Source organism: Chionomys nivalis, chromosome 20 (genome assembly GCF_950005125.1).
Source record: "Chionomys nivalis chromosome 20, mChiNiv1.1, whole genome shotgun sequence".
Classification (NCBI taxonomy): Eukaryota; Metazoa; Chordata; class Mammalia; order Rodentia; family Cricetidae; genus Chionomys; species Chionomys nivalis.
This window is the reverse complement of record NC_080105.1, coordinates 44,677,051-44,691,958: the sequence shown is the minus strand read 5'-3', so window position 1 is coordinate 44,691,958 and position 14,908 is coordinate 44,677,051. Positions and strand designations below refer to the sequence as shown.

The following is a 14,908-nucleotide window of genomic DNA, read 5'->3' as shown; positions in this document are numbered from 1 at the left end:
AGGAGACACATTCTGTAATTGAGATCTTCTACTGTTTGGAAAAAAAAAAAAAGACAAGTGCAGGCCAGGTGCAAATACACACCTGTGTAGTGAGCAATCTCTGCCAATTATATCACTAATAAATGCCAAGCATTTATAAATGACTGATAAAAGGTCAAAATTTGGGTGGTTGATTTTTTTTTTTTTTTTGTGCTTGAAGGCAGGTCACCCAACCCCTGGTTCTGGTTACTTTACTCAAATACACGCCATCAAGTGGGAAAATCAAGGGTAGAAGCTGGTGGCTTAGTCCAACCAAACATTGGTACCACAAGCTTTGCATAGAGGAGTTTTACCCATGTTCTCGCTGTTACAATGAGTTCTGTATCAGCACTTTGGACAAAGGCAATAGCCTAGGACCTTGGACCAGGGTGACTTTGGAAGACAGGGCACATTGCTTGCACCACAACTTAGTAGCATTGGCAGATTAGAAGGAGAAGGGAATCTGTGTATATCTCACCAGGACAAAGAGCAGTGCACGTTATTTTCTGCACTGACATTCCCTCACAAAAGGCCCCACCATTGAGAGGAGCAGGGTTGGTGCAGGTCCGGGAACGTTTCTGCCATCCTCTCCCACAGCGAACATTGCAGGCTGACCACTCTGTCCAGGAAGACCAGCCTCCATTCACTGAGAGACAAAAGTGGGGAGGGGAGAAAAAGAGGAGAGAGGTTTGTACTGATTGCCTACTATGTGCTAGCCACTGAGCCAGGTGCTGTGAGTCGGGGATCTGGAGAAGAAGAGATGGTGCCGAGTCCATCCCTCTTGCTGCCCTGCTGTGAGGCAACCATGGTCCTCATGCTTCTACCCTTCTGTGAGAGGAACCTAGAGAGTTGGCTTTGCAGAGAACTATTAAAAACGGGAACTCTCTAAGGCACTTGACCGTCCAGAGTATAAGAAGAAAATATCAGCATTTGAATTTCTATTACTTTTAAGTGCTTTGAAAACAATTCCCTGGGCTCCTCTATTGTGGAAAGAAATGCCTTTACTTAAATAACTAGGAAATGTTTTAATACAATGCCTGAGATCATCAGCAAACAATGCTATTTTTTTTTCGGTGCATTTCACTTGGTAGGAGAGGAACTGACTGCCGGAATGTCTGCGAAGATATGGGTGTGGCGGGCATCTGAATTTGGGAAGGGTGGGGGAGTTAAAGTTGCCCACTATGATGTTTTCAAAATATAAACACCATGGAGGAGAAACAACCCACCATTTTATTATTTTAGAGAGAAAGAGAGATTGAAAATACCACCGACTGTCTCACAACAGTCCAAGACTGAATGGACCAGCAAACACATTCATCGTGTTAGTGATGTTTTCTCACCTGACAAAGGAGCGAGGCAGGATAGCACTGTGGTGGATGACCCAGGGGCCTCTAAGCTCTTGGACTAGAGATTTTTAACACAGTACACAGTTCTCTACATCTCTGCATTTAGCCCTCCCTAGCCCTTCCTAGCCTTTGGGCTGGTCTTACCGTAAACCACCACAGTTGCTGACAGGCTCCTCCTCTTGGCCACGATGTTGGCTGCCATACAGGTATAATTCCCTGAATCTGAGAGCCGGGCCTGCCTGATGATCAGGTTATGGTCAGCCCTGGTGTCAATGTTCTCATCCTGTTCAGAGTCAATGGGCTCCTCGTTTTTCAGCCACTCCACCTACAGGCAGAAAATATATGTTTATAATTTATCACAAGAACAAACGTCCTTCCAAGAGTAGAAGATGTGCATTTGTGATACTCTAGGAGAGAAATGGATATAACACACAGAGGTATGGTGACTACTCTGATTTGAATTCCTGTCTGCTTACTGAGTAAATCTGGTTCTATTTGGGAAATAGACACTTGAGTTAACAAACTGAATGTAGGGAAAAAACCTTAAATACTCTAAATACTTTGACCCATTTTATAAAATTGTAACAGAAAAGTAATGACTACTGTAGGTCATTTCTTTCTTTCTTTTTTTTAGAAACCCACTGATGATGATGATAATGAAGATAGTCATGACGATGTTGGTGATGATGATGATGTTATTTCAAAGCTGGGCAATGTAACTTAGAAAAAATCAACACATAAATGTTGGACTTGTACTTATTGCTAAGAGAATATTTTAGTGGACAAAGTTTGAAGTCAATATATTTCCATGTAAGCTTTAATAGAAACCTGATGATACAGTCAAACTGAAGAAATGCAGTATGAGAAATCAGAGGATCAAACTTTTAAAGTTCAAAATTTGCCAGAGTTGGAGAGTTATCTTTCTGGGTTATTTCTCCAAAGGTTCAGTAGAACTCATCAGGGTTTTAGAATCTGAGCACTGATTCCACTTGCGTCCTACAGCTACTCAGATTTTATTCCTGGACCACATCAGGAAGACAAATATGCAGGATCCCCATTACTTATTCTTCCCCAATGGAGGTACACCACACTTCGCTCCTAGGTCATCTAGTATGAAGGTGGAAGCATTCTGTTCCCCTTATTTATTGTCCCCCTATGTAGGTGCACAATACGTTGTTCTTGGGTCCATGAGCATGGTGGTTTTCCTACGGTTTAACCGTGTCCCTTCCCTCTTTGTTCTTTGCTCTAAATTAAAACATCTTTATTGTCTTGTGATACCATGGCCAAACATGACATTTAGATCAGGATATCAGCATATGTAAAGCAAAATAACCTAATAAATGTATGAAAAGTATAATTTATCATAGAATCAGGATTTCCAAGATTTGAGTAGTGTGTATAGTGAGTGAGTGAGAGAGAGAGAGAGAGAGAGAGAGAGAGAGAGAGATTTGGGTTACCCTTCCAAAGGCAGTGATTATGCTAACAAGAACACAGAAAGCATGTAGAACAGGGAACATCCTGCCATGCATAGCTCACTATTAGCATAGCTAATTGAGAGTTGGTATTGGCCTAAGATGCATCATTTAATTTTGTTTTGAAACCTAAAGATTTCAAATTTATCATCAATAAGTTGTTTCTGTCATATAATAGTTTGGCACAGCAAAGATGTGCCAGTCTCTACAAAAGGGGAGTTATTTACCAGATGAAAACTTAATCATGGTCCTCTGATACTTTCACCATGTATTGCCAATTCATGAATGTTCAGATATCAAAAATTATCATCATCTAAAATCAACCCATCAAGGAGGCAATTTGAGAAGAAAACAATATCAAATGGCAAAAGTAGAGACCTTGGAGCTTCAGAAGAATAAATAGAGAGCTGCAACATTCGAGTTACACAGACCATGAGATAAGGAGCACATTGCAGTGGCAACCCTATGAATCCCTCCAGGCACCACCATGCTCTATCCTGGACAGTCACCAGTTATTAATCACGCAGAGCCGAGGAGTATGGCTCTATTAAACAACACAGTGGAGAGAAATCCGCTTTATAGCTCATCTGGATTTCAGTCTATGACACAATGTCTTTAATTTCCCACTGACATAGTTGATTTCACAGTCATTTGATTATCCATACAGCAAGTAATGCAAGCACAGACTGAGTATCAGAGATTGTATTGAGGGCTAGGCAAATCCATTTTCCCAAACCAAAAGGGCAACTTCCCTCCAAGGTCTTACTTTGAATGGCAAGACATAAACAAGGAAAATAATCCATATCCCAACAAAAGATGAGACCAAGAATCATAGTCAGCAACCTCTGAGACAAAGGCTTCCTTCAGGGTAAACAGAATTAGTGGGCTTTAAATCACGCCCACCCCTAACTCATTGCATACAAAATGGTCAACAAAGTATGTCTGAGAGCTCCTGCTCTGCCTCCACTCTCCTGACTCAGAAGTTCTGCTGGAAAGTGCCTGTTAGAGTGTTAATTCCTGAACTTTGTCTTTGGTAGTACTTGGGAAGCCTTTTCTGTGTGTTGTCCCTTTTTCCATGTTCTTACACAGATGGTGGAGAGGCAGGGATGCCCTGTGACTGTACATAAGAAACTCTATTCTAGAGTACAGAACCTTATGGGCAGAGGTCTTGGAGACAGAACCTAAGATCCTCAGTGTCCGGGAGCCAAAGACATCTTCCCTGAATAAGTGGCCCAGCCGGGTGGTGGTGGCGCACGCCTTTAATCCCAGCACTCGGGAGGCAGAGGCAGGCAGATCTCTGTGAGTTCGAGACCAGCCTGGTCTACAAGAGCTAGTTCCAGGACAGGCTCCAAAACCACAGAGAAACCCTGTCTCGAAAAACCAAAAAAAAAAAAAAAAAAAAAAAAAACATAGTCTCCAAGTAGAGACCTACCTGCAGATTTAAAATCTACAGAGGAAAAACAAGCACAAATGAAATAAACTAGGCCAACTGTATTATAAATTCAATGGAAAAAATGGTCAATATGGATAAGATGAAAAAAATAATATAAATAAGCTTAACCCTTTTTTAACTTGGTGAGAATTCACTTAGGAACATGACATTAAGATAAATATATAGCTCATTAGAGAAATAACATTAAGACGTATATGATAATTAAATAATATGTATTATACATCACTAGTAATAAGTCAAATGATAACATAATTTTCCTGGACTATGGATATAGCTCAGTTGGTACATCACTTGCCTTGTAAGCTTGAGGACCACCACCAGAACCCACCTTAAAAATCTAGTGTTGGGGTGCATGCTTGTAATCTCAGTGTTAGGACAGTGATGACATGGGGTTCCCTAAACTCCCTTGCCAGCCAGCCAATCCTAGTTTCAAGCCGGTAAGTGATTCTGTATCCAGAGACTATGAATGGCTCCTGCAGCATGATACCTAAGACTGTCCAGTGCTAGTTTTCCCCACATGTGCACCAACCACCACCAACACACACACACACACACACACACACACACACACACACACACTTTCTCTTTAAAAGCAAACATTGACATATTGCCTTTATTTTGCTGTTTCTTTGGTTTTCACTGGGAGTGTACCACAGGGCAGCTTATCTTCTACCTACTCTTTCCTCACTGCCTCTGGAATTTCTGTAGCAGACTGATGACTGTGACAGATGAAGGAACCCCTTGCATGGTTTGGATTCTCTCTGCTCCCCATATAAGATGGTCCAGTCACATCTCAGCTCACCTACTCCTCTCCAGTCAGACTAAGACTTCAACCTCTTCTAGAAATTCAAGCCGAGTCCCTTCTACTCCTGATTCCTGGCCTAGAGGCCAATCCCTGAAGCACCCATGACCCCATTTATTTGATATCTCGGACTCTTATCACATGTGATATTCTTTGAGATGTCTTACCCAGCAATGTTTTCTAAATAACAAATCCCCATCACTCTACTGTGCTCTACCTTACCCCTAAATGGATCTACATTGGGTCATCCTGAAAGTAGTAATGCTGCTATCTACCATATCCTTTTGTCAGTTACATCCAGGAATTTTCCAGAATAAAGCATTAGGGATTGCCTTTTTTTTTTTTTTTTTTTTTTTTTTGGTTTTTTGAGTCAGGGTTTCTCTGTGGTTTTGGAGCCTGTCCTGGAACTAGCTCTGTAGACCAGGCTGGTCTCGAACTCACAGAGATCCGCCTGCCTCTGCCTCCCAAGTGCTGGGATTAAAGGCGTGCGCCACCACCGCCCGGCCTAGGGATTGCCTTACTTAGGGTTGCTATTATTGTCATAAAACACCAAGACCTGAAGCAATTCAGGAGGAAAGAATTTAGTTCAGTTTCCAACTCTCAGGTCACACCCCGTCACTGAGAAAAGTCAAGGCAGAAACCAAAGTAGAAGTAATGTAGAAATGCAGCTTACTTGCTTCTATGGCCTGTTCAGCCCCTTCTCTCCCTCCCTTTCTTTTCTTTTTTCTTTCCTTGAGACAGGGTCTCTCTACATAGCCTTGGCTATCATGAAACTCACATTGTAGACCTTGGACTCTCAGAGATTCTCCTTCTCTGCCTTGTGAATGCTGGGATTAAAGGTATGTGTCATGATACCCATCTTTCAGCCTGCTTCTTTATACAACTCAGGATGGCTTGTCCAGGATCAGCACCAGCCACAATGGACTTGGCTCTCTCCCATCAGTCAATCAATCAAAAGCCCATAATACCTTACCCTACAGGTCAGTCTGATGGAAGCACTTTCTCAACTGAGAGTCCCTCTTCCCAAATGACTCTCATTTATGTCAACTAGACATAAAACTAACCAGGAAAGAGGGTGAAACCTTGATAACAGTAAGGTATCTTTGGTTAGAGGAAGGGAGAAGATAAGAAAAGGGAAAGGGAGGGTGGGAAATCATTCTAAACAGCAGAACTTGAAAACTAATCATGGCTCAGAAACTAAATGCAGCATTATATAGGCATTAAAACAAACAAGAAACCTAAAATACAAAACTATTTGGTTTTATAGATTTGTAAAATGAAAACCCAGTCACAAACATACACATGCTTAAAAATATCAGACATGTAGACTATGCATATTTACGATCATAGTGGTTATGTTCTGTTCCTACTGGGAGTTGTGGTACATTTGTGGAAAAGCATTTGTAACGTGAAAACACAGAAACAAAAATAAAACACCTTGGCTTTGAAACATTTCCTTGAGTTAGCACGGACCACAGTAATTTCTGCTTTATATTTGCCAATAGACTGTTGCTTCAATTCTAAGCTTCTCTGAAAACACAAAATGAAGAATGGATAGAGGAGGAAAGATGGTGAGACTGAAAGAGGCATGTGGGATTCTCAGCAGCAGATTCGTAGCCACAGGACTACAAGAATGAAGCCATGCCCAGGGCCACTGTCTTTGTGCCCCACGGGAGGGCTCTGTGTGCGGCAATAAAAGCCCTAGAGATGTTCCATGCATAATATGAGTCACCATAGACTCTGGTCCTGCTAAGTGTTCCACCAGCTTTGCCACACACACACTTGTGTGTGCATGCTCTAGGTGTTTGTACACTTTTCTTTTGCACTAGTTGTTAATTGCGAAGAGTGAACTACATCAATCAAATCGTGTCTATAAACAATCCACACATTGGTGCATTCCTAACAGTAGAGCCTTTCATTAGTAACTTAATAGTTTACCCATTTAACCGTGTGACAAAGCATACACTCTTGCTAGATGTAGGTTAGACCCTCATCTCTGCAGAACTATAGTGCAATGCCCAACCTGGATTCTGTAGTCAGCACCACCACAGACAAGCTCAGGGTCCTCAGATGGCAGTTTCCCTCTGCATTGGTCTCCCTGAACTCCACACGTGTGCTGGAACACAGGTGTCTTGATGTTTGCTGTGCTTTCTCATGTAAGTGACTAGAGAGCACCATGGAGAATAGGAATCTTTATATAACACTGTGATTCTAGACGTCCCTTTATGAGAGGTTGCTAGAGCTGAAAATAGCTACTTACGCTCTTGACAAAAGAATACAATTTTTTTGCTAGTGTTTGGGGATTGATACATTGACACCTGAGGCTCACAGACATTTACATCAGATGAGTTCATGCTGGCAGGTCATATTTTCAACAGAGAGGCTTAACGTGTTTAAAGGTTGTTGGTGTCTGGATCTTAACGATGAAGAGACATAATTCTTCATCTGAAATCTACTTCCTTGCTTCCGATGGACAGCTTTGCTTAGGAACATGGGAAGAAACGAGTTACTTGGAGGTAATGAGCCCCTGGGCCTGCAGGATGCCTGCATTCATTAGCACAGTGTTTTGTACAGATGGTCTGCAATTTGTCCATTCTTCCAGTTTGTAAACAAATCTGGAAATGCAGACTTTTGAAGACAATTCAATTTTTTTCCCAGAGAACTAGCTCCTGATTTGCCATTGGAATGTATCTGGGGAGTGGATGGGCTTTCTTCAATGGTAGATGCCACGATATACAGTCTGATGTGGAGGACTATTCCTTTGGAAGAGGGGAGGAAGGATGCTTTGTCTAAAATGAGGGTAACCTGTGATACTTGGTTACACTGCATTGTTAACTGCCACTCATTCGGCCCTTTTCCTAAGCACAGCTATGTATGGACATATGCAAAGCATCATGTTCGCTGTCAGTCAACAGCACACCAGCATTCTCATGCGAGCATGGGAGTGGTGTTGCTTTGCTTTCATATCCAAAAGACACCCAGTCTAGTGAAGGGAGAGCTGCTGGCACAGGATAGCAGTTTCCATGCAGAACCCCAATCCCCATAACCTTTAAACTCTAGGTGGTACCAACCTGGAAATCTTTCATGTGCCTTGCTCAGAAAATGCCAATAGGGGCCATTCCTTGATGCCATCTACCAGGGGCACTTTCCCTCAGTCCCAGGTCCTTCCTTGAAACTGTTTAACTTCAGGATCAAGTGGAATTGCTCATATATTTAGTAGATGTAATCTAAGAAGCTTCAAATTTTCTTCTGCTCATCACTTGTGACTGTTTTCTTTTTGCTCTATTCGCTGCCCAGCTGCTTCATAAACAATTTTAAAATCTTCCATTAGTCCAAGAGACACCATGATGACAACTCTTGTAAAGAAAAACATGTAAATGAGGTGGTTGTTTACAGTTGGAGGTTAAGTCCGTTATCATCAAGGAGCATGGCAGCTGGGAGTATGGTGTATGCATGCATACATGGTGCTGGAGAATTCTACATCTTGATCCAAAAGCAACAGGAAGTGAATTGCCTCACTGGGTGTAGCTTGAACATATATGAGATCTCAAAGCTCACCTTCAAAGTGACACACTTCCTCCAACAAAACCACACCTACTCTAACAAGGTCATACCTGCTTCCTAATAGTGCCACTTCCTTTAGGGGGACATTTTCTTTCAAACCACTACTGTTTCATTATATATTCCACACTGGTTTTGAACTCTGAAACCTCTTATCTGTCTTCCAGGTCCTGGAAGTAAAGGTATATGCCATACAATCATTGTTTCCCTAAATAGTTATGTGGCCAAAATTCCTTTTAAGTATTTATGTTTATGCCCACAGGCAAGTGCTATTGCCAGCCTGTGCCAAAGAAGGGTTAATGATGATCCTTATCTGATCAAAGTACTGAGACTAAGTGACTACTGAGCACTGAACCCCAAACAGACTATCCAGAGTCCCGGGAGCAGAGAAAAGAGGGCAAAAATACATAGCTGCGCTGTGGTGGCACATATCTTTAATCCCAACACTCAGGAGGCAGAGGCAGACAGATTTTGGTGAGTTCAAGGTCAGCCTAGTCTACAAGAACTAGTTACAGGACAGGCTGCAAAGCTACAGAGAAATCCTGTCTTGTATACAAATACACACACACACACACACACACACACACACACACGAATGACCTGAAAGATAGGAAAGAGTGCTATTAAATACTGAGCTTACCCAGATATAACTTTGCCATTGCCATCATGAATATACAGAAGCAAGTGGACACGTACAAGATTGAGTTAACACTCCATCATGATAGAGGAGGTATCATGAGACCCCTTGTTCTTATGGGGAGCTATTGACTATTAATGATTGATGTGGGGGGATGTCTTTTACTCAGTCATGTGGCCACTAAGAACTAGTTGGAAAGAAGGGGTTCTGAGAGAAGGAAGGAGTCACCAGAGTCTAACGGGAGTAGACTCTGTATGTATGTATGTATGTATGTATGTATGTATGTATGTATGCATGAAAATGTCAAAATTAAAAGAAAGGTCAAAAAAGAATAGAAAAAAATAAAAAGAACAGTTCAACCCATGCTACACTAATACTGTGAGGCTGCCGAGAAAGTGACCTAAATTGTGACATGGGGACATTACTGAAATCTATTATGTGTCAAGAACAGCTATACCTTCCCTCTCTAAGATGTCTGGAGTTTTATTTTCTTTCCTGGAAATAAGTAAACATGAATGTAGCATACAATCCCTGAAATTTTGCTACAATTATCCAGTTCAGAATATTAATATATTTATGTACACCAAAAGTAGCTAAGCCAATAAGTGACCTATAAGAATACACTCTGCTCTTTCCCTTGTATCAGACAGGAACATGGTTCTGAAGCAGAGGGAGCTATCTTGTGACCATTAAAGAAGGGAGAAGACACTACACGTCCCTGGGGTCCTTGCTTCACAATCTGATGCATTATCTTGTTTGTTTCTTACAACTGGAAAGGAGGCAACACAAATCTTTCTATTTTGTATTCTTTATGATCTGTCAGAGGCTACATGTATGCAATTAGGAGTCTTCAAATGTTTTGTCTACTGTGAGGCATTTACCGTTTTCTTAGGCTTCTTAGTTGTCACGTGAAGCACTGCTTTTTAATATTTCCTGTAATATGATATCATATCATACATCTTAGCTGGGACTCAGCAATCTCTGGAGGGACAAGCCTGAGCTCGTGATGGAACACACCATCCTCTAAGGTTGGTTGAAACCATCACTTGCTCTGTCACTTGTGAGTTAGACCTTAGCTATCCTGCAAGTGATTTCTCATAGTGCTACTAGTTCCTTCTGTGTGTGCTTTTCCTTACGGGCTGGACAGATTGATTTTATAGCTACCTACACAGCAGTTTCTTCCTTTTAGCTCCACTTACCTGATTATGCATCACAAAAGGAAATAGAAATGTGGCATCAATGTCAGCGCTCAGAAGCAGCCCCAGACAAGTGACAGAGATTTCAGGAGCTCAGCCAGAGCACACTCATCAATGCTCAGGAAGATGATGGGCAGGAGTCAAAGAAGCCACTGAAACACCATGTGCTTGTGGGCTGTGACACCTGTCATAGCAATTATTCTTTTGCTTCCCAGCTTCAAGTACAACACTGGGCATGGCTTTGCACTATTTCAAAAAATTATTAAATAAGCAAATGGTCTCTGGGAAAAGGCCTGTCCTCATGTCCTGCTTACTTGGATAGTTAATTGTCACAAGTGAGGAATGAAACATGTAGAACTCACAAGAAGAATGGTCAGATAAAAGGAGAGCATCATACAGATGCACTATACATAGAAGATCAGGGAAGACATGGAATCAAAGGATACTTCTAAATGATGCCTGGGCTGCCATTGCTTTACTTCCACATTGTCTAGTGTGGCGAATCTTGTCTTCACTAATTCTATTTGTGCTTGGTGTCATCTACACAGATACATTTTGCATCTCCAGTCCATACTCCTCCCCCACTCAAGAGCTGCCAAGCTCCATCTCCCCAATGCTCTAAGCAATGGTCTAGTTTGAATGTGTGATATCCTCCACAGAATTATGTGTTTGAATACTCAGTCCCCTGCTGAGATTGTGGAATGTTTAACTATGGTACCTTGCTGGTGGACACAGTGAGGTCGGAGCCAGCCTTTGGGAGTTACAAGCTGGCCTTCCAGTTAAGCCTTCTGTTTCACCATCTGCCAAGGTATGAACAAACCACCCTAGAAGCTTCCATTGCCTCAGGCCAAAGCATCCTCGCAGCTACTGCTGCCCAGCTATAAAGGACAAATCTTTCAGCTAGGCTTCTCTTAGGCGCTTTGTCACAATGTCAAGAAAAAGCCACTGGCTTGCAGTATGGTGTACCGTTCCCAGGAAAACATTACTTGGGGGTAGAGAGAACTAGCATGGATACAGAGCTGCCATTCAGAAGGAGGAGACCTGTGTCTACGCTCATACCTCCCTCCATCATCTCAGGTTTTCAGAGGGCTTTTGAGTGACAGGATATTAACTAAGAGCTCCCCTTTCCTGTTCCTCCTTATTATACAGTACATCCCCAAGGGCTCAAAAAATTCCCAGTTTATTACAGATTAAAGCAGGGAGATCCTAAGTGCTCATACACGAACTGGGCTGTAAAACAGACACAAAGTTACATACAGCTAGATAATGATACACATGCAGACAACACCCAGACACACAGAGGTGCATCGAAATCTTCCGTTCAGCCACAGTGCAAGGCTAATCCAGGAATGACCTGTGTGGGAAATGTAGGGATAGGTACCCATTAGCTCAGGTCCATTCATTGCATGGTAAAGGATAAATTATCCCAGTTTTGAGTATTTTCCAATGACACAAGGCAATGATGAGAGGCCAGATCACTGCAGTAGCACAACCTGCAGAGCACCCCTGTGCAGACATGTGACTCTGAGTTAATGACACCTAAAGAGGAAAAGGCACAATACTCATCCATTTTCTGTTCTTTTGATGATTATATATTCCAGACAAGTTTGCTTTCAGCCAATACATGCAGTTACCACTAAAGAAGAAAATAAACACTGTCAGAAAAAAAAAGATCATGCCTACTGTAATAACACAGCTTCAAAACAACCGGATTCAGACTCTCAAGTGCTGCATGAATAGCTTGTGCACACCAGTAGTGGTTCACAGCTAGCTATTAAAGTTTAGACAGGAGTCCATGTCACTTCTGGTGATCTCTCCAGAAATAGATTCCAAGCAGTTCTACAAGCCTCTACCTCAGTCTGTTGTTACAGGCTCCAAACAGAAATAATCTGTGAAACCCTGTCTTGCTGTCTTGAAGTGGTGGAACTCTTGGCTCCCGGCACTTGTATCATGAGCGTTCCTAGGACAGATGAACCCACAGGCCTGCCAATCATTCATGCCCAGATAAGGGCAAGGTGGACTGAGAAGGGCTTTGTATAGCAGGCAACAGATTATCCAAATTGTGTAGCAATTTCACTTCACTATCTAATGTGCACAACAACTAAAGAGAAAAGAAAACTGGAAATTTCCAAGATCACAGATTAATACACAAGAGCATTTCTTTTGAAACTAACATGATTATCTTATTATTGAAAGTTACGATAGACTCAATGGAACTGTGATGGTGGGTATCAGAGGGGAAGAGGAAAAGGAAAAGGAAGGAGATTGATAGTTCACTTAAGTTTGATGGGCTACTACATGTTAGAATATTCTTTCTTCTTCTTCTTCTTCTTCTTCTTCTTCTTCTTCTTCTTCTTCTTCTTCTTCTTCTTCTTCTTCTTCTTCTTCTTCTTCTTCTTCCTCCTCCTCCTCCTCCTCCTCTCCTTCCTTCTTCTTCTTCTTCTTCCTCCTCCTCCTCTCCTTCCTTCTTCTTCTTCTTCTTCTTCTTCTTCTTCTTCTTCTTCTTCTTCTTCTTCTTCTTCTTCTTCTTCCTCCTCCTCCTCCTCCTCCTCCTCCTCCTCCTCCTCCTCCTGCTCCTCCTCCTTCTTTCTTCTTCCTCCTCCTCCTCCTGTTCCTCCTCCTCCTGCTCCTCCTCCTTCTTTCTTCTTCCTCCTCCTCCTCCTGTTCCTCCTCCTCCTGCTCCTCCTCCTCCTCCTCCTTCTTGGACACAGGCTTTCTCTGTAACTTTGGAGCCTGGCCTGAAACTAGTTCTTGTAGAGCAAACTGGCCTTGAGCTAACAGAGATCTGCCTGCCTCTGCTTGTGACATCACTGCCTGGCTGTGTTAGAATATTCTTAAACAGGGTGAACAGGGGAATCCTATCAGAGAGATCACCAAAAGGGTTTGACAGAGGAGAAATTATAGTGATGGACTAAGGATCTATGCACAGTAGAAAACCTAGATCAGAATTTAGCTGCTCAGACAGAATTGATAGAAACATGTTTCATTTGCTTTGGAATTTCAGAAGCCGAGAGCCAAAAGTTGCGCTGTACTAATAAAAACTGCTTGAATTTACCATGCTTGTCTGTAACATACAAAAAGCTTCCTAAAATCAATAAGAAATTGATATTTGAATTGATCTATGTACTGGGATAGAATATTTGTCAAATGGGAAAGTGCGAGAAGTCATCCAAGCAATAATGAATACAAAATTACAAATTGTTAGTTCATAAAATTGTGAAAATTGAATGAATCCATTCAAGTCAGGAAAAATATAAAGAAATAAAAGTTCGATTCTTCTCTGATAGTATTCTATGTGATGGTTAATACTGGCAACTAGGCGGGTTCTAGATCCTCTGGAGATGCTTGAGAAGGATGATTCAGATTGGGGTAGACTCTGGGCATGCCCACAATGGATTATTTAGATTAGGTAAATTAAGGTGATTAGAGCTACTACATTCATTGTGGGTCAAACTCTTCTGGGGTCTGGGGTCTCGCACTGAACACCGGCCAAGATGGAGCATTCTTCTCACTTTACTTGCTGAATGTCGAGACTGCATGACCAGGGCCTCACACTTCTGCTACCGCATCATTGCTTGGCATGACCGACTGACTTCCCCTTGAACTGTGAGCCAAACTACACCCTTCCTTCTTTTAGGCACTATGGTCAGGGATGTTATAACAGCAAGGAATGCAACTCAGAGAGTTTGTATTAGGATATTTCACATATTAAATGACCTTGCAAGTTTTACAGGTGATGGAGGAAGGTCATTGGTTAAATAATAAAGAAACTGCCTAGGCCCATTTATAGGCCAGCCCTTAGGTGGGTGGATTAAACAGACAGAATGCTGGGAGAAAGAAGCCGAGTGAGGAGTCGCCATGATTCTCCCACTCCAGACAGACACAGGTTAAGATCTTTCCTGGTAAGCCAGCTCGTGGTACTACACAGAATATTAGAAATGGGTTAGATCAATATGTAAGAGCTAGCCAATAAGAGGCTGGAACTAATGGGCCAGGCAGTGATTAAAAGAATACAGTTTCCGTGTAATTATTTCGGGGCATAAGCTAGCCATGCGGGCGGCTGGGTGCCGGGGACGCAGCCCAGCCGCTCATATTACAACATACAGGAAATGAACACGCTTTGAAAATCTGTAGAACCCCATTATTTCCAGTGGAACAATCGTTACCATCAAGAGATGTTATATATATACTACAATGTTAATCACAACTTTGTTTATAATACTGAAGCAAGTGAAAACAGCCTATGTTTTGTCATTTAGTTCACTTCTGTCATGCTCAATCAATAGAATGGAACATTGCCATTCAAAAAAGAACAATGCCCATTTTAATTAAATGGGACATCTTAATGAGACAATACTGCCTGGAAAAGCAGAACAGAAAGCTTGTGTTTTATTGTCCCTGAATTCAAGTAAACTCAGGAAAA

At 42.0% G+C, this 14,908-nt stretch overlaps 1 protein-coding gene across 5 annotated transcripts in view; it reads right to left on the bottom strand.

Annotated features, from left to right (window-relative positions):
* The window catches only part of Unc5d (unc-5 netrin receptor D), a 522,183-nt gene that overhangs the window by 102,533 nt on the left and 404,742 nt on the right, over window positions 1–14,908 (bottom strand). For 3 of the 5 annotated variants that reach the window (XM_057752764.1, XM_057752765.1, XM_057752769.1), the window contains exons 5-6: window positions 1,509–1,689; window positions 497–664 (exon numbers count right to left, since the gene is read on the bottom strand). In XM_057752764.1, the coding sequence (XP_057608747.1) occupies window positions 497–664; window positions 1,509–1,689 (349 nt within the window). The remainder of the gene's footprint in view (window positions 1–496; window positions 665–1,508; window positions 1,690–14,908) is intronic. The other 2 variants (XM_057752766.1, XM_057752767.1) reach the window with 1 other exon arrangement.